General features: G+C 39.4%; 1 protein-coding gene across 1 annotated transcript in view; it reads right to left on the bottom strand.

Moving 5' to 3' along the window:
- The window catches only part of LOC124555001, a 132,550-nt gene that overhangs the window by 34,851 nt on the left and 77,576 nt on the right, over positions 1-20,123 (bottom strand). Inside the window, exons 3-5 of the mRNA XM_047128744.1 lie at positions 15,503-15,635; positions 8,745-8,881; positions 2,512-2,633 (exon numbers count right to left, since the gene is read on the bottom strand). Coding sequence (XP_046984700.1) covers positions 2,512-2,633; positions 8,745-8,881; positions 15,503-15,635 — 392 coding nt within the window. The remainder of the gene's footprint in view (positions 1-2,511; positions 2,634-8,744; positions 8,882-15,502; positions 15,636-20,123) is intronic.

Raw genomic sequence — 20,123 nt, 5'->3', positions numbered from 1 at the left:
TCCTTCTCTAAATCCTCTCATGAATGAAAAAATGACTGACATCAAAATAAGTGACCAAGGAATAAAAAAGCAACTGAAATCACTCAACAGAGGAAAGTCCACTGGACCTGATGGGATACCAATTCAGTTCTACACAGAGTACACGAAAGAACTTGCTCCCCTTCTAACAGCTGTGTACCGCAAGTCTCTAGAGGAATGGAAAGTTCCAAATGATTGTAAAAGAGCACAGGTAGTTCCAGTTTTCAAGAAGGGTCGTCAAGTGGATGCACAAAACTATAGACCTACATCTCTGACATCAATCTGTTGTAGAAGTTTAGAACATGTTATTTGCTCACGTATCATGTCATTTTTGGAAATCCAGAATCTGCTCTCTAGGAATCAACATGGATTCTGGAAACAGCAATTGTGTGAGACCCAACTTGCTTTATTTGATCATGAGACCCAGAAAATATTAGATACAGGCTCCCAGGTAGATGCCATTTTCCTTGACTTTCGGAAGGTGTTCAATACAGTTCCACACTGTCACCTGATAAACAAAGTAAGAACCTATGGAATATCAGACCAGCTGTGTGGCTGGATTGAAGAGTTTTTAGCAAACAGAACACAGCATGTTGTTCTCAATGGAGAGACGTCTACAGACGGTAAAGTAACCTCTGGTGTGCCACAGGGGAGTGTTATGGGACCATTGCTTTTCACAATATATATATATGATCTAGTATATAGTGTCGGAAGTTCCATGCGGCTTTTCGCATATGATGCTGTAGTATACAGAGAAGTTGCAGCATTAGAAAATTTCAGCAAAATGCAGGAAGATCTGCAGCGGATAGGCACTTGGTGCAGGGAGTGGCAACTGACCCTTAACATAGACAATATGTAATGTATTGCGAATACATAGAAAGAAGGATCCTTTGTTGTATGATTATATGATAGCAGAACAAACACTGGTAGCAGTTACTTCTGTAAAATATCTGGGAGTATGCGTACGGAATGATTTGAAGTGGAATGATCATATAAAATTAATTGTTGGTAAGGTGGGTGCCAGGTTGAGATCCATTGGGAGAGTCCTTAGAAAATGTAGTCCATCAACAAAGGAGGTGGCTTACAAAACACTCATTCAACCTATACTTGAGTATTGCTCATCAGTGTGGGATCCGTACCAGGTCGGGTTGACATCTACATCTACATCTACATCTATACTCCGCGAGCCACCTTACGGTGTGTGGCGGAGGGTACTTATTGTACCACTATATGATCCCCCCTTCCCTGTTCCATTCACGAATTGTGCGTGGGAAGAACGAAGAGGAGATAGAGAAGATCCAAAGAAGAGCGGCGCGTTTCGTCACTGGGTTATTTGGTAACAGTGATAGCGTTACGGAGATGTTTAACAAACTCAAGTGGCAGACTCTGCAAGAGAGGCGCTCTGCATCGTGGTGTGGCTTGCTGTCCAGGTTTCGAGAGGGTGCGTTTCTGGATGAGGTATTGAATTTATTGCTTTCCCCTACTTATACCTCCCGAGGAGATCACGAATGTAAAATTAGAGAGATTCGAGCACGCACGGAGGCTTTCCGGCAGTCGTTCTTCCCGCGAACCATACATGACTGGAACAGGAAAGGGAGGTAAGGACAGTGGCACATAAAGTGCCCTCTGCCACACACTGTTGGGTGGCTTGCGGAGTATAAATGTAGATGTAGATGTAGAATCCATGTATTTTCAATGTTTGTTTTGTTTCTGTGTCTTGAGCTCACAGGGATACGAGCTGAACTTGTATGTGGTGATGAGGTGGTTAAAGAAGTCATCTGGATGTCCTAACACAACTACAATGTTTCCACTGCTGTTTTGGTCTGGCAGGCTTTTTTGAATGGGTATGAGCAGTCACAGCACCCAGTTGGCACTGACCTTGGCCACATACAGAATTTGTGTGAGAGGTTGAGAACTGAACCATGACTGATTTTCACTTCTTCCACAATCCACTATCACTCTGACTGCAATATGCTAGTCTTTGAGCACCTAGACCTCCACCTCTCTCACAATTTCTAGTTCTTCACAGAGGGATGATTTGCCACTTTGTTGTTTGTCATTCAGACTTATTTGGCTACAATGAAAGCATCTATTTCCATACACTTCCACTAACTCAGGATAGATTGTTGCAGTGTTCTTTTCCTTAAAATAAAGTACACAGATTACCATGTGGTTCAGCACATTGTCAATGGGCTATGCCATTTTGTTTTGGCTCCTCTTGTGAGGATTTCAGTGTGTACCAGGAGTACAGATGTACACCTGCTAACAAATAAAAATATTAATTATGTAACTTCCTTGAAGTGATAACTAAAACTTTAAGATTATCCCTCAAAGAGTTAAGCTACGCTAAATTTCTCGAATTTTCTTTTTCTTTTTGTGTTTAATACCATTTCTTGACTTCTGAAAGGTATCATAGGTCCTGTTCTTGGGAAACATGATCCATTTCCCATATAAACATGGTGGATTTTTATATGATTATACCTAGAAACATACCTCATTCAGACAAGCAGCTTGGCAGGCTTCTTTTGTAGATGTGTAGATAAGAGCATTGTCTAGTCCACGTATCATTTTATTTGGAACTCTTTCAAATGCCCAGGGTCGAAGGCACACATTATCTGAAAGTCATTTTATAAGTTTTAAATTTCTTGCAGTAGACAGTGGGGCACTCACAACTCTTTTGGCATGCACAAACACAGATATCAGTCACAATTCAGCACTCAGGAGCAAATTGTTTGTAATGGTCAGCAGTAGTTTTTATGGAACTCTTGTCACAAAACTAAATGACTGTATATCAGGTAACTCGTTTCTGCAAGAAGGAAATTTTGAAATCTATACTAATAATAAAACTGTAAAAGTATCATGTCTGTCTGTTTGAACATGCTATCTCCAAATCAACTACACTTGAGTATAGTCTGGAGCAATGTATAGGCTGTATTTCCTCAAAATTGGAACACAGAAAAAAGGCTATTATAATTTAAAGTTTACTTAAAAATCATCTGCTCAGGTTAATAGTTTGGATGTTTAATCATTATGGCATAGTACACTAAGGAACCAATAGGTGGCACTTTTAGTTTTGTAGTACACCACAGAACCAGTAGATGGCACTGTTAGCTTTCTTTTACCTCTGTGATAGAAGTATTTTTGGAAGTTTACATCAGTGACAGAATTAAGTGCCACGATCTCATCTTTGCAAATACAACATAACATTTAATTTACTTGGCTAGCATATGCAGATTTACTGATTTCACTTTGTGTATTAAACACTTAATGACAGTGTTTTCCTTCTTTTAATAGGTTTTATTTGTATTTAACTTCTTTCCTAGGAAAGTTTGTTTTACCTCAGCAACAGAAGTGTTTTCAGAATTTTACATCACTGACAGAATGAAACACCACAATTTTATCTTTATGAATACAAATTAACAGTAAATTTATGTGGCTGGATATTATTTATATTCTTTGCCAAGGGAAACACATTTATTAAAATTGCTTTGTGATTTGGGTGTTTACTGATTACGTTTTGATTTCCTTTTCATTACAAGTAAAAATGTCTAAAAGATGATCAAGTCTTTCTGAATACAGCAGAGCTACTAAATGACTGAGCAACATTCTGTCTCAAGAATCCAGTGAAGATCATGAGGTGAGACTCACTGTGGCTCAAGATCATCAGGCTTTAGCTCACTCTTTGGAGACTCGTTCCAAAAGCAAAAGCAAGGTGCAATGCAACTCTGCTCAAAAGAATCATGCATTATCTAGCTCCTCAGAACCTTTCACTCACAGAGGCTGAAAGTTACTTCTCTCCAATGTAATGTTGTAGAAGCAGAAATTTTGATGGGAATGGTGTAGGTGAGTGGGTTTTTGTACCACTAATCTTGCTTATTCCTAAAAATTGACAACTTTGCATTACATTTGTAGAATTCCCAGTGACCTTGAGTTATGCTACGACCATAAACAAAGCATAAGGTCACGTGTTGCGTGTTGCATGCATGGACCTTAGTGTCAGTTGCTTTTTGCATGGCCAGCTCTGTGTGGCTCTCCCATATTAATGAAGCTAACAAGCTCTCTGTTTATATCCCCATGTGTGTGTGTGTGTGTGTGTGTGTGTGTGTGTGTGTGTGTGTGTGTGTGTGTCTGTGTGTGTGTGTGTGTGTGTTTTGTCTATTTCTAATGAAGGTCTTGTTGGTCGAAAGCTTACTTGCCGACAGTCTTTTTGTTGCGCCTATCTGTGACTCAGCATCTCCACTAACTGTTGAGTTGCAACTATCCTTTTCATAATATTGTCATATTCCATCATGGATTTTCCATTGTTTAAAAATAAATTCCACATGCACAATGTCTTGAGAACAGCTATAAATAAATATGTGGGCAACAGCAGCTTTATCAGTTATTAACACAATAAATTAACTTCAACTGAAAACATGTTAAAATTAAAAGAAATTTCAGTCTCACAAAAATGTATTCTCCCATCCCAAAGTGTATCTCAGGAGGTAGACAACACTACAAAGTAAGTGACTGTTTGTTGAGGTGATACAGTATGGGAATCCATACATTGCAAGACTAGTGATGACTAACATGGCATGAAGTGTTCTGCAGCAGCAGTAGTGGAGAAAATGGTGATAGCTATAGTGAAGTGAACTAGGAATACAAGCTACTTCCTTGTGAAGAAGTGGGATGTTCAAAGATTAAGACCTGGCAGCTCTAGTATGGAAGGCCCACCCCACAACCATTGCATACTCTTCATGCTATTAGGAGACACCATCCTTCCTGCCAAAAAATCGAAATAAAGTTGGAAATATTACTGGAAGGGTGGAGGACGCCCCAATAGATAGCAATGTGGGGAATATCTTTACTCACACCACTGTTTGTATTCCAGAGGGAATCCTTTGGAAAAATCTACATACTTCAACAATAACTGAATCAGGAATACATATTTCTGACATAACAAAGCATACAAAATTAACTGGAATGTGAGAGAACATCAGTCAATAACAGATAATTTTTTTACAAGTTAAGAAGTAACCTCAAGGAATGTAAAGGGGAGAGAGACATATCATTGTATACTAATGACAACAGTATGTATTAAAATTAGATGGATGAAGCAAAAGTTTGTGAAAGATTATAAGGAAAAGAAATGCTACAAAAGTAGTGGACTAACTACTTGTTAAAATAATTTTCCATCAGAATACCATAAACATTAATGAAATACATGGAATGATGAAATAAAGGGAAGTCTAAGCTATCAAACAGATAAAAAAATATTGGAATGAATAATGGGAAGTGGCAGAGTTCAAAACTGGCTACAAAACAAACAATTAATAATGAATATAGATGCTTAGTGACAGAAGTGAAACAACATAAAGAGTACAGGAGGTCAGTTACTTCAGAAATACTTTGTTTTTCACCAAATAGTTCTATCAAATGAAACATAAAAATTCAACACATGAAATAAGCGAAAGGCAACCATTTACTTGTAGTGGAATAATGTGTGCCACATAGACATACATAATAGAAGACAGACTTGCTTGTGAACACTGGCTTTTTTTCCTAACAAAAGTATGCACATTCACACACACAAACACACAGACACCCATCTCAGAGGTGGAGATCAACATCTAAGAAAATGGCTCGTGAAGTTGAGAAGGACAAGCTGAAGTAAATTTGGGAGCAGGTGTTGAGGTTATGGAGGAAGAAGCAAAGATTGTCCTTCCCATGAGTCCAGATCATGAAAGTGCCATCAATGAATGTGAACCAGATGACCTGTTATCCATTTTGTCAAAAAGTCTCTTCCTTACAGATATGCCACCAGTGGATGTTACATTTGCAGTCGAAAACAATTATCAAAATATACTGATAATCTTACCAAAGTATTTACTGACAGCATTATTCTATTCATCTCATCCATAAACAGATCTCCCATGCTGTCTGCTCCTCTGACAACAGTGAATCTGTTAACCAGCCACAGCTAGCACTCCTCTGATCACCCAATGTCACCCTCACCTTGAAAAGCTCAACCACATCCTTCATCAGGACTTCGTCTACTCCTTGTCATGTCCTGAGCCGAGGAATATCTTGCCCAAAATCCTACTTGCATAACCCAAAGTAGTGTTCTGCCATCCACCCAACCTATGGAATATTCTTCCTTGTCCATCCCTACTCTGACTTTGCTTCCAATCCTGCACCACTTAGATCATTCCCTTGTGGTCGGCCCAGGTACAAAACTTGTCCCATACATCCAGTCACCATCTTCTACTGCAGTCCAGTCACAGGTATTTTCTGCCCAATAAAAGACAGGGCCATGTGTGAAAGCAGCGATGTTATATATCAGCTATGTTGCAGTTACTGTACAGCATTCTATGTGGGCATGACAGGTAACCAACTGTCTATTTGCATGAACAGCCACCGCCAAACTCTGGCAAACTGCAAAACTGACCAGCCAGTAACAAAAATTCTGCACCCCATTATACAAGTAATTTTAACAGTTGAAACGTAAGATTAGACTTAGAGGAAATAAAGCTGTTGTTCCCTTTTAAAGGAACCATCCCTTCATTTGCCTAGAGTGATTTAGAAAAATCACAGAAAACCTGGATGTGGATGGTCAGACACAGATTTGAACTGCTGTCCTCTCAAATGAAAGTCCAGTGTGTTAACCACAGTGTTCCCTCACTCAGTTTTAACTGCTGCTGCACTACACAGGCCACTTGGATACTCCCTTGCAGCACAAGTTTCTCTGTAGCATGTCCTACATTCTCACAATCCCCCTGTCCCCTAAACCTCTGTTAACGTGTTCCCCACTGTCTCTCCCTACCTTTTCCTTTCTCTCTTCGGTGACTGTCCTCTCCACTCCTTCTCTGTCCAGACTGTGTACTGCCTTCTGCCCCCACTGTTCCTCCCATGACCCCTCCCATCTCCCCCCTGCGGACATTCTCTCTCTCTCTCTCTCTCTCTCTCTCTCTCTCTCTCTCTCTCCCACTCCTCCCCCTCTCCCCCATATCCCACCCATCCCTGTTTCTCTCCCCCCTTCCTGTCTCCTTCTTCATCTCCAACTTCCTCTCCTTTCCCCTTTCTACCTTTCCTCCTTTCCCTCTCTCTATATCTCTTATATACTCTACCTTTTGAACTCCTTTAGTATTGTTGTTCAGCTGCTGAGTCATCTGCTAAAGACCTGTCTCGCACTATCCTGCTACCCCCTCCCTCCTCCCCATCCTTTGCCACATGCATCTTTCCCTACTCCCTTCCCACCTCCATCGGTCCAGACAACTGCTCTCAAAAATCTAGAATCAGTCTCACCACAGGAGTGAATGTTTGGGTGTCTGGGTGTCTGGGTGTCTGTTTGATTGTTTGTGTGAATGTGTATACTTTTGCTAGAAAAAGAGCCAGAGCTCAAAAGGTAGTGAATACTGTTTTCTGTTGGATGTGTCTATGTGCCACATATTAGTCCACTGTGAGTGAGTGGTTGCCTTTCCCTTATGTCATACATTGTTCTGTCCATGAATTTCCAACACTGTAGTATAAAAATTCAATTATATGAATGTGGCCACTTACAATATCTTCAATAGCAAACTGAGAAAATAAACTTTCTTGACATTATTACAAGACAATGGAAATGCCGTGTGTTATATATGGCAGTGAGACTAGGGTAGTAACAACAGGAAATAAATATGGACTCCATACTGCAGAGACAATATTTTTTAAGAAGTGTCACTAGCTGCAGGGTACATGATAGGAAACTAAATACAATAATCGGGCAAGAATAAGGAATTAAAATGTGTTTACAGGAAGATTAAGGAGAAAAATTGGACAAACTATTCCAAAGAAATGAGATAAAATAGAATGCCAAAAAAGATGTTGGTCCCACTGGCAAAAGATCATTAAGTGGACTAGAGAACAAGTAAACTGTAATGTATGTCCATGATATAAAAATAACAAGTAAATCTCCAACAGACAAGAAATAACTAGAAGCTATCCAGTTCTAAATTAATAGTGCACACTTTATAAATAGAGAAAGAAAAGAAATTTTGAACAATTACCAACAACAACTGGTAGCAGAAAAAGCATTTTTATCTTGCATATGTAAGAATATAGTCAGATATGTTTGGTCACATCAAATACCACTAACTTTTCTTGTGTGTTACCACTTCCATGCTTTATTCTAAACAATGTATCAATAGTACACTGAAAAATGAAATTCTGTTTATGGACACAAGTGGTGGACATTTTATTCAGTAAGTTCTGTTTTAACACATCACATTTGTAATATGATAACCATCATTAGTGATTTTGGCCATGCATTGGCCATCTTCATATCGTATACATTGGCCATCTTCAGACACTATAGGTACAGAAAATGAATATGGCCAAAACAAGTGATGATTGTTATCATATTATAAAATAAAAAAAGTGTAATTCTCCTATTGTTTTTATTCTGTGTGAAGTTACCACTCCAGGACTTTGCTAATGAATGTTACAGTATTAGAGTGTTCTACAGTTATATAATAAAAAGAGGAGCAGGGAAAAAATATGTTTCTCTGCTGTGTGTATCTTTACATTTCCTCATACATCATATTTCTAAAGATCCATAGTAAGACTGGATATATATTTGCTGAACATGGAAGATTAATAACTGCACAATCATTAAAAGTCTTTTAATTTGGAAGTATTGATATTAATGAATTTTTTATATTAATTATGATTGCCTTATCTCACATATGGTTAAAATACGTATTCATTACCTGATCTTATCTGAAGTTTGACCATGTAATACATGTTAACAGATCGCTGAGGTGTTACTGATGGATTTGTTGCTGAAGTTTCATTTTGGAGTTCACACAATGTTTCTTGCTTTGGTGTTAATGGATTAACTACAAAGCTGCAACAACAGAAACAAAAGATTTATGTGGACTATTCTTATTTATATTTATTTGAGAAGTCAGGGTAGGTTTCAAAAAGGCTTCAACATGAGACTTCTCATTAACTTGAGGAACATGACAGAATATTATGAAATTTTTGTGTCACTTCTTAAGAACATGTATCATTTATGCAAATTTCATACTTGAGTGAACAATTAATAAAACTGAAAGCAGGAATACTTTATACATACATTTGCACCTGAAAAATTTTAATACTGCATATAGCACAATTCAAAATGTCATCTCATTCTATCAGGTAAAAAAAAGAAACTAGATCCACAGTTCCACATTAGCAGCAAGTAAATAACTAAGTAAGTAAATAATTAAGTAAATTGACAATGGAAGAACTATAACTAAGAAATATTCATAGGATTCCATTTACACATCACTCAAAATTCCATGAGAGATATGTGGCATTTAAATATATATACATATAGACATATTTCCCAAATTTATAAGGCACGCCAGTCTGTGGTGCCTCACTTTATGATCTCGTGTGTAACGAAGAAGTGCATGTGTCAGTGAGCCAAGGCAAATACAGAGTGTGGTCAAACAAAGGAGTATTTACTCTAATAACTTAATGGAGTCACACACATCTGCTTATCTGGAAGAGCTTATTGACTTATGAGGGGAATGCCAGACTAAAACTCCAGAATTTCAGGGACAGTTCTTGGTCAGTCCTGTGACCATAAACTGCTCAAACAACATTTTGTATGACTTTTATGACTTGCATAGTTAAAAACAGTAACCTCTTCCTTAATACTTGTTTTGGTGCATGAAATCACCACATACCTGGGAAATTGAGGAAAAGTAAATTTCCATTTTCAGTGCAGTTCAGTAGGCAATGGACCAATGTAAGTTGTGTACATTGATCATCTATCAACATGCCTCAGAGGATCATTTCTAGCTTAGCCCCTGTGTACCATGTCACTTTACAGTGAAAATAGTTGCCAGCATGGACAATTGCTTGCCGAAGCAGTATGAACCATGGTGACAACATTAAAATATTCACCACTAATGTGAGGCACAAAACATTGAATATCTACCTCACCATAGTCACTTGTGATCCAAAACACCAGCTCTTGATCACTGCCTACAAATAATGGCTTTTAGATAGCCTAGACAGAATCCAAGAGAACTGTGTGCTGCCTTTTTGGGGGCAATGTGAATGGTTGTATTGATCAGGCTATATGAAGCTTTGTCTACATAATCAATTTTGTCTTTAGGTATCCATTACAAACAACATTACAAACTCATCAGCACCATGTTGCACATGGAAAGTGGGCAAGGGGGCACCTAGAATGGAATCTGGAACAGTAGCATCAAGTTCCCTTCACTGACAAGTAAATGATTTGTTTCATACTTGGTGATCATCATAAACAAATGTGGAGATGGCCAGGTACCAATGGCTGGTTCGAGAAAATTTCTCCACATGAGTGACTTATCATTTGGCACATCTCCCCCCCCCCCCTTTCCATATGTATACATTCACCCATGTCAGTGATATGTGCTGTATACAAAGGTTGCACATGGGCATCCCTGGTCTTGTAGAAGGTTGGTGCCTCAGTGGCTGCTTCTAATTGTGATATGTACTGTTTGGAAGTCTTACAGTTGTCACACCTCTGGCACATCTCTTAGCTTGGCACCTCAAGTGGCTGTTTGTGCCTTTTAGGCCTTAAACCAGCCCTATGTGGATCACTCATGGTTTTGCCCATATCGTGTATGGAAGGTGGAAGGGGATGGGGGTCAGTCATGTTTCTGCATTTTAGTGATGAGTTCATCTTTCAGTATGATAATACATAAGAACACCACACCCAACCACCTCCAGGAGGCAGGAATCAAGTGAATGGAATGGCCTGCAGTATCTGCTGACATGAATCCAGTTGAGGAGGCTTGGGACCAGTTGAAACTTGCAGTGCCTTGTTGCATGAATGGTCTAGACACACAGGATGTCCAGGAGAGCGTCTGTTGAATACGTGGACAGGCCTAAGCAGCATAGTCTCAATCAAGTTGTGGACAACATTCCAAGGAGGATCCAAGCATGTTACAGTGCATAGGGTGGAGTGACATTATGTTGATTGTTACAAGGAGCAGATTTTGATTTCACTGATGCCACAAAATTAACAATTTCAAACAGATTTCTTTTATTTTGTTTATGGTTTTCTTTTTGTTTTACAGTAAACAAGTTCCTTTTTCTCTTTATTGGTTCATAAAGCTTATTCTTTCATTCCCTGCTCCTCATGAGCCTAAGCTCAAACATAGTTGTAGACATACGGGTGGTGCAAACATTTCTGAGCTGATGTATTGCCTGTTGTCTTCTGTCTAGGGTTCTTTGGCCAATGTTTCTTTAACAATTTTCCTGACTTTTGCTAGCATGAGTGGCTGACCCTGTCAAAGGTTCAACCTCCACTGCTGGTGGCAGACTGAGAGGGTGAACCTTTGACAATGGCAGCCATTCATGCTGACAAAATGTCAGGAAAACAAACAAATGTTACTGAAGTACCTGAGATGTAAGACAACATGCAATATGTCAAAAAGTGGCCACAAAAGCCTCAAAAAGTTTTTGAGCTTTTTATTTTCATGCTTTTTACTTCAGTTTCACCTCTGAAAATATTTTGTGTAAGTTAAAAATGCCACCATGATTCAAATGTAGACCTATCAATAGATGGTTGAAGAAAAGCACAGGCATATGGGAATACCATCTAGAATATTGTACTGTCTTAAATACACTCCTGGAAACGGAAAAAGAACACATTGACACCGGTGTGTCAGACCCACCATACTTGCTCCGGACACTGCGAGAGGGCTGTAGAAGCAATGATCACACGCACGGCACAGCGGACTCACCAGGAACCGCGGTGTTGGCCGTCGAATGGCGCTAGCTGCGCAGCATTTGTGCACCGCCGCCGTCAGTGTCAGCCAGTTTGCCGTGGCATACGGAGCTCCATCGCAGTCTTTAACACTGGTAGCATGCCGCGACAGCGTGAACGTGAACCGTATGTGCAGTTGACGGACTTTGAGCGAGGGTGTATAGTGGGCATGCGGGAGGCCGGGTGGACGTACCGCCGAATTGCTCAACACGTGGGGCGTGAGGTCTCCACAGTACATCGATGTTGTCGCCAGTGGTCGGCGGAAGGTGCACGTGCCCGTCGACCTGGGACCGGACCGCAGCGACGCACGGATGCACGCCAAGACCGTAGGATCCTACGCAGTGCCGTAGGGGACCGCACCGCCACTTCCCAGCAAATTAGGGACACTGTTGCTCCTGGGGTATCGGCGAGGACCATTCGCAACCGTCTCCATGAAGCTGGGCTACGGTCCCGCACACCGTTAGGCCGTCTTCCGCTCACGCCCCAACATCGTGCAGCCCGCCTCCAGTAGTGTCGCGACAGGCGTGAATGGAGGGACGAATGGAGACGTGTCGTCTTCAGCGATGAGAGTCGCTTCTGCCTTGGTGCCAATGATGGTCGTATGCGTGTTTGGCGCCGTGCAGGTGAGCGCCACAATCAGGACTGCATACGACCGAGGCACACAGGGCCAACACCCGGCATCATGGTGTGGGGAGCGATCTCCTACACTGGCCGTACACCACTGGTGATCGTCGAAGGGACACTGAATAGTGCACGGTACATCCAAACCGTCATCGAACCCATCGTTCTACCATTCCTAGACCGGCAAGGGAACTTGCTGTTCCAACAGGACAATGCACGTCCGCATGTATCCCGTGCCACCCAACGTGCTCTAGAAGGTGTAAGTCAACTACCCTGGCCAGCAAGATCTCCGGATCTGTCCCCCATTGAGCATGTTTGGGACTGGATGAAGCGTCGTCTCACGCGGTCTGCACGCCCAGCACGAACGCTGGTCCAACTGAGGCGCCAGGTGGAAATGGCATGGCAAGCCGTTCCACAGGACTACATCCAGCATCTCTACGATCGTCTCCATGGGAGAATAGCAGCCTGCATTGCTGCGAAAGGTGGATATACACTGTACTAGTGCCGACATTGTGCATGCTCTGTTGCCTGTGTCTATGTGCCTGTGGTTCTGTCAGTGTGATCATGTGATGTATCTGACCCCAGGAATGTGTCAATAAAGTTTCCCCTTCCTGGGACAATGAATTCACGGTGTTCTTATTTCAATTTCCAGGAGTGTAGCACTGGAGTGCTGAAATCAAACTTTGTATTAGAGACTACTTTATATTTTCTTTTAACATACTGGGGGTGTTTGAGTGGTTAGTTTAGACAATGTCATTTGCAGAACTGTACAGACCCATTGGTTGTTCCTCATACATTGTCTATTCTGTGGAGTACTCTATTACTTGTTAGTAAATTAAGTGGAAAATATCTGGCATAATGTCATTTTCTTCTGTCTCTAACATTTTTTTGCGGGCTACTGGGACATCCACATGCCAGTATTCAATTTTACTCAGCATTAAAAGGACTATAAATTACTTTTGCATCACAGTACATTAAAATATCATGAAAAATCATAAATATTCAAATTAATCTTGAAAAAACACCTATACATTATGCAGAATTGTTTTAGAATAAAAGCTGAACTTATCAATAGAGCATTAATAAAAGTTGGCATACCTAATAGATAAAAGTATTCATTGCATTAAGACTGCAACCCAGAATTTAAGCTGTCATGAATAATACTTTACCAATCAAGACACATGAGTGCATGCCTTATAGCCTGTACCAAAACACCACTTGTCAATAATTTTCTTCTGCAGTTTCCACCACAACAAAGACTCTCCTATTATTCTATAGGTCTAATGCACCATTTAAGTATAAGTTCCAGCATACAGTTTAATCAAATTGTGAATTTGACCAAACAAGAGATATCAGTTTAGTCACCAAACAGAATATGCAGAGAGTTACAGCTATTGCAATATCACAAAATGAATACTCACTGTATTCTTCCAGAAGGAAAAATGCTAAGGAGATAATCACAAACCAATGAGGTCAGGTAAATTAAGCCAGCTTTACACTACAAATGAATGACTATGTGAGCGGCCAGGTCCAGTCGGCTGACTAATTGGAGAAGCTGTTTTGAACGAATTTGTCCAAAATATTGTTATTCAAGACTTGATAATGAAGAAAACTATATGCAACTAGCCAAGCGTAAGCATGAAATTATGCCATTACTACTTAAAAATGAATCTATGAATTCATTTAGAGGATAAAAATTGCTGATTGTCTTCGTTTTCATAACTATTAAAATGTAAACAGTAAGAAAGGTTGGTGAGAATACATACAAATAAAACTTTGTCAAAGGCATTTTACCAAGCAATCATGAAGAAATGTTTCCTTTAAAAACATGCTTTTTGGAGAAGTGGCATAGAGAACAGACTTAGAGGAATACCTGGTTAAATTACTCTGTGCACAAAATTTACTGTTTAAGAGTTGAGTTAAACAGGTTCTTTCCTTTCATCTGTCTTGCTTGAATAATTAATTATTATTCATAAGTATACAGGCTGTGACCAAATGACAGTGCAGCAATGTTTCACAGAGTTCCTTCTCATCACCTTCAGGAAAAGATGGTGAATATGCAGTTTCTTAAAATTCTGCTGTATGACTCTGTTACATGGCTAGTAATCTGACCTTTTTATTATAAGTAATTATTTTCAAGTCACACATGAAACTAGTGTGAAGCTATTGTCAATATTTGCAGCCATTCTTTCTCAGTTGCAACTTAAATTACATTTATCATGAGAAACATAAGGTTGGTAATGTTGCTCAAAGAAAAATTCCTAATGAAGAAACTGCACCAAAGCTGAATATGCTAAGAGGAGGATGAATGAAAGTATTATTCTACTGTGGGATATGACAGTGAATGTGGAGAGAGGCTATGCTGAGATAGATAAGCAGTTTCATGAGTGAATTCTTAGTGATGGAAGAGGATGTGGAGTGAGTCAGGAGAATCTGAATAGAGATGGAACCATATGATGGTTTAAGGAGGGTTCTGGAAGAAGAATGAGTCCTGATATCTGGAAGCAAGAGGAGAAGCATGGGGGAGACTGGGAAGAGTGTGTAAATCAGATTTGATAAGCTGAGTAGATATCAGGATGTATTCCAGAATGGGGTGATGGCAGAATGCTGAATATATTGTTGTGATAGGTCGAGACTTTGGAGCGAAACATGTTACTGCATCTCAGCAGAAATACAGATAACACTGATGTAGGTGTAGATGATTTGGATCTACATTTTATAGCTTCATAAATGAGGATTGTTGCAAAGTGCAGTCACCATTTTTGTCCAGTTAGTAATTTGAGTTGGTTTAGTCTGTTGTATGCTTTCTTTTAGTTAATTAACAGATGGAAAATGCATGTTAGTTTACATACAGATGAAACTAATTCAGGCTAAAAATAATAAAAATTACATAAGTGTAAAAATCTTTAACAAACCTACAATCAAGAAACAATTTCTGAAAAAGCATACTGAAAGAAACAATGAAGGTTAAACAATTCACACTTAATCATATTTCATTGCTAAAAAATTTCATAATGTGTATCACTTGTTTGTAAATCTAGCATCACACTTAGGAGTGCCAAGTGAAGCAATAATGGTAAATCAGCTTACCTGAAAGCAGCTGCTTGGCAGTCGGCTTCTTCCCGGCACCAACCTTGGCACTCATACAATGTCAGATTCTTCACAGAGTAATATGTTGTGCCCCGATAGTCCTGGTCTGTAAGCTTCTCGAATGCTGTACGACCTGTAAAATGAGAAAAAGCTTTAAAACTAAGATGATGAAGTTGTATATCTGTGGGTATTTTAGCTGTTTTTTCCTTTCTTTTTCTTCCATATTACCAATCACCTTTATACTTAAAATGAAATGAAACTATTATTTAATTGGTGGCAGTAACAGATCTTTTTTCTTTTAAAAAAAGCCTACGACAACTTTTGGCCTCTCAAGTTACATTAGGTACCTTGGTAAGTTAAAAAATAAATGTATTGAGCTGTCTACCAGCCATAACTGAGAACTCTAAAGCTGATAAACTATCTGTAGACAGAAACAATGAAGTACATGACACAAAATGAAAAATACACCATTAAATGAATAACATGTAGAACCTAATAAACTTAACTGTTAAATCTCATGAACAATGTCAGATGTAAGAATACAGTCAAAAGCTGGGAACATATAACTATCATTGATGAGCAGCTCTTATAAGCAAGCAAAGTACATATTATTCTGGTCAGCAGATTACTGGTATTACAGACTCTAACAGTCTGATAGGCTTCACATTTATCTGCAGATGTTTTGTTTGGCAATGTGATGATAACGTTTTTGCTTGGACCTGAAAGATAAGTTGCATGTTTAGTAGATTTTTGACACCAGTTCAGATAACTTTGCAGTTCCTGCATCTAACAAAGATTTCAATATCTTTGAAGGTATGTTACTGACTCCTGCTGCCTTCCTTAGCTCTGTTGAACTGTCAACTCATTACTGGATCACCTAATTCTTCCACACCAACTTCTTCCTACTCTACTATTACACTTCAGAACAGTTACTCTCCATTATACAGGCCTTTGATGTATTCTTGCCATCTGCCTGCTCTTTCTTCTGCATTGAATAGTGGTTTTTCATCTGCACCTAATAAGTTTAAACCTTCATATTTTATTTCTCTGGAGTTCTGTTTAACCTTCTTATAGGCTGTATAATTCTTTACTACAATTATATCTTTCTCAGTGCCTTAAGATGTTTCTCTCATCCATTCTGACTTTGCTTGTTTGCATTTTTTGTTAATTTTATTCTTAGGTAACCTGATACTAATGACTTTCTACTTCAATATTAAGACTGTTGTTTATTCTTCTTCTGTCTGTAAGATCAAGTGTTTCTTGAGTTATTCATGGTCATGACTTCTCTATCTTTACTTTTGCTACACGTTAAATGTCCTCTCCTTCCTTAATTGCTTCCTTCTTTGTTAAGTTCCACTTCTCTTCTACTGAATTATTCTACTGTATTACTCTTGACACTTTTACCTAGGCCATTTGTCACTGCCTCATAGGATTTCCACTTTGTCTCATTCTGTCCTCAATTTTCAGTATTCCATTTCATGATAAAGTCCTTTTTTATCGTCTTAAATCTCAACCTGCTATTCATCACTGCTAGGTTATGGTCTGAGTATGGATTTTGTGACAGTTCTGCCTTCTTTCTTCATTTCTTTGTTTGTTGCCCTTGGTGTCGATGTACTGTGACGTGATACTGCCTGAAACATGAGGTGCAAAAGTACAACACTGACTACTTTAAATAACGTAGCCAACAGGTGCACAGTTGCATTTCACAGTAGTTTACTTTCACTGTTCACAAACCCCCACAAATCCACAATTATATATGGCCAGTGCAGTATTGTTTTAACTTTACATAAGACTTATTAATAGTTTCCAGGCAAACCTCCACATACTGCTACAATGAAATTAGAATTATATTAATACCTTCAGCTGCTGATGGGTGTTGATATATATCAACGAGGACAGGCGAAAATGTGTGCCCCGACCGGGACTCGAACCCGGGATCTCCTGCTTACATGGCAGACGTTCTATCCATCTGAGCCACCAAGGACACAGAGGATAGTGCGGCTGCAGGGATTATGTCATGCACACCTCCTGCGAGACCCACATTCTCACCTCGTATGTCCACACACTACATTTGTAATGTCCCACCCCAACATACTCATTACTCGTGGAAGACATTCTTACCAAGTCCTGTAAGAGTTTGAGGAATATGTGTGCATCCGCACAGTAGAAGATGGTCATAGCCAGTATTGCCAGAACAATATACTTATATGGATATGGTGTCTGTTCTTCCAGACATGTCCGAAAGAACAGAAACCATATCCATATAAGTATATACTGCTACAATAGTTTACTATTGAACATCTACGAGCAGTAAAAACCTAACCACAAAGTTCACAGTTCTTGAAGAATAGAAAGGTACACGTGGAGCAGACACTGTCATTGTTTTAATACACAGCCTAATTGTGTAACACTTATTTCACAATTAAGTTGAAGCATGTTGTTGTTCTAATCATCACAGGTTTCTTGTCTGAAGCTCGGTCATAGACTGACTGTCTCGGGACCAAAAATCGAGCTCTTATATGTCCTCACAATAATAGGTATGTAAACTACACATTGTTCAAAGTTAAATTTACATAAATTAAATTTAAAACTTAACTCATTAAATTAACTGAATACATCAAAAATTGGTTCTTTTTAAGAGTTTCTTCTACTAGAAGGTTTAAGCCAAATTATTTGTTTAAATCATGAAATTAACATATATAGTTATGCAAACAATACTTTTGACAAAACTGTTAATTACTTTGGAATTCATTAAGGGCGGGCTTTGCTAACATGTTTTCGAATCAAGTCAAATAAACGCTTAAAGAATGTTTTTAGTTGTTCACCCAAATGATTATATTTAGTACAGAATTTATATTTGTTTATACGTCAACAATAGAATTTAATTTATGAAACAGTCACGGATTTCACCCTATAACAAAAGATACTAACTAGGCATAGTAAAAATAAATTAGGAAATCAATTACATACATAAAACTAAGCACAAAATTAGATCTAGTGTTATATTCTTCAACACTGAGGTCCAACCTATCTCTTTTATGAAAATGCAGATTATGACCACGTATGTTAATGGTAATTAGTTAAGAACAAAATGAATTTTAAGGTGGGTGTGTGTGTGTGTGTGTGTGTGTGTGTGAATCTTTAAGGGATCAAACTGCTGAGGTCATTGGCCCCTAGACTTACACACTACTTAAACTAACTTACGCTAAGAACGACACACACATCCATGCCCAAGGGAGGACTCGAACCTCTGATAGGAGGGCGAATTTTAAGGAGGTAGATGGCAAAACAAGAGGAAAGTAAAATTATCCCAGCTTGCTTCATAACAATTTGAGTACACTTTGCATTTGAGTATTTGATTTCTAATTCTTGTCTAACCATGATGATGTCTAATTGGTATCTCCAGGTATTTGCCAAGTATAGCTTCCTCTACTGTGATTCTGGGAGACGGACTTTTCTACGAGTTGGGACCAGTGGAAAAACTCTAATAGACTCTCTCTACTCCCATTCTTTTCTTCAAGGCTATATTCCCCAAGAACTCTGTCTTCCACTCCCATTCCTATAACAGTGGTCCAATCACCTAAGACTATCAAATTTTCATCCCCCTTCACAAATTTTATCAGTTCCTCTGTTGCCACATATATTATGTGTGTTTCTTCATGATCAGTTTGTGATGTGAGCATGTAAACTTCCACAAGTGTGGTTGCTGTTGGATTACTTTCAATCCTCAGAAGAATCATTTGGTCACTGATGCTGTTGCTATTATCTTAGACTCATCTGACGAGAAATCTTTGTCTTCTTTCCATTTCACTTCACTAATCTCTACTAAATCTAAGTTACCCTACTGGCCATTAAAATTGCTACACCACAAAGATGACGTGCTACAGACACGAAATTTAACCGACAGGAAGAAGATGGTGTGATATGCAAATGATTAGCTTTTCAGAGCATTCACACAAGGTTTGCACAGATGGCGACACCTACAACGTGCTGACAAGAGGAAAGTTTCCAACCGATTTCTCATAGAAAATCAGCAGTTGACCGGCGTTGCCTGGTGAAACGTTATTGTGATGCCTCGTGTAAGGAGGAGAAATGCATACCATCACGTTTCTGACTTCGATAAAGGTCGGATTGTAGCCTATCGTGATTGCGGTTTACCGTATCGCTACATTGCTGCTCGCGTTGGTCGAGATTCAATGACTGTTAGCAGAATATGGAATCGGTGGGAGCAGGAGGGTAATACGGAACGCCGTGCTGGATCCCAATGGCCTCGTATCACTAGCAGTCGAGATGACAGACATCTTATCCGCATGGCTGTAACGGATCGTGCAGCCAAGTCTCGATCCCTGAGTCAACAGATGGGGAAGTTTGCAAGACAACAACCATCTGCACCAACAGTTCGACGACGTTTGTAGCAGCATGGACTATCAGCTCGGAGACCATGGCTGCGGTTACCCTTGACGCTGCATCACAGACAAGAGCACCTGCGATGGCGTACTCAATGACGAACCTGGGTGCACGAATGGCAAAACGTCATTTTTTCGGATGAATCCAGGTTCTGTTTACAGCATCATGATGGTCGCATTCGTGTTTGGCGACATCGTGGTGAATGCATATTGGA

This window comes from Schistocerca americana, chromosome X (genome assembly GCF_021461395.2).
Source record: "Schistocerca americana isolate TAMUIC-IGC-003095 chromosome X, iqSchAmer2.1, whole genome shotgun sequence".
NCBI lineage: Eukaryota > Metazoa > Arthropoda > Insecta > Orthoptera > Acrididae > Schistocerca > Schistocerca americana.
Note: the sequence above shows the minus strand (reverse complement) of the source record. Positions and strands in the feature narration are given on the sequence as shown.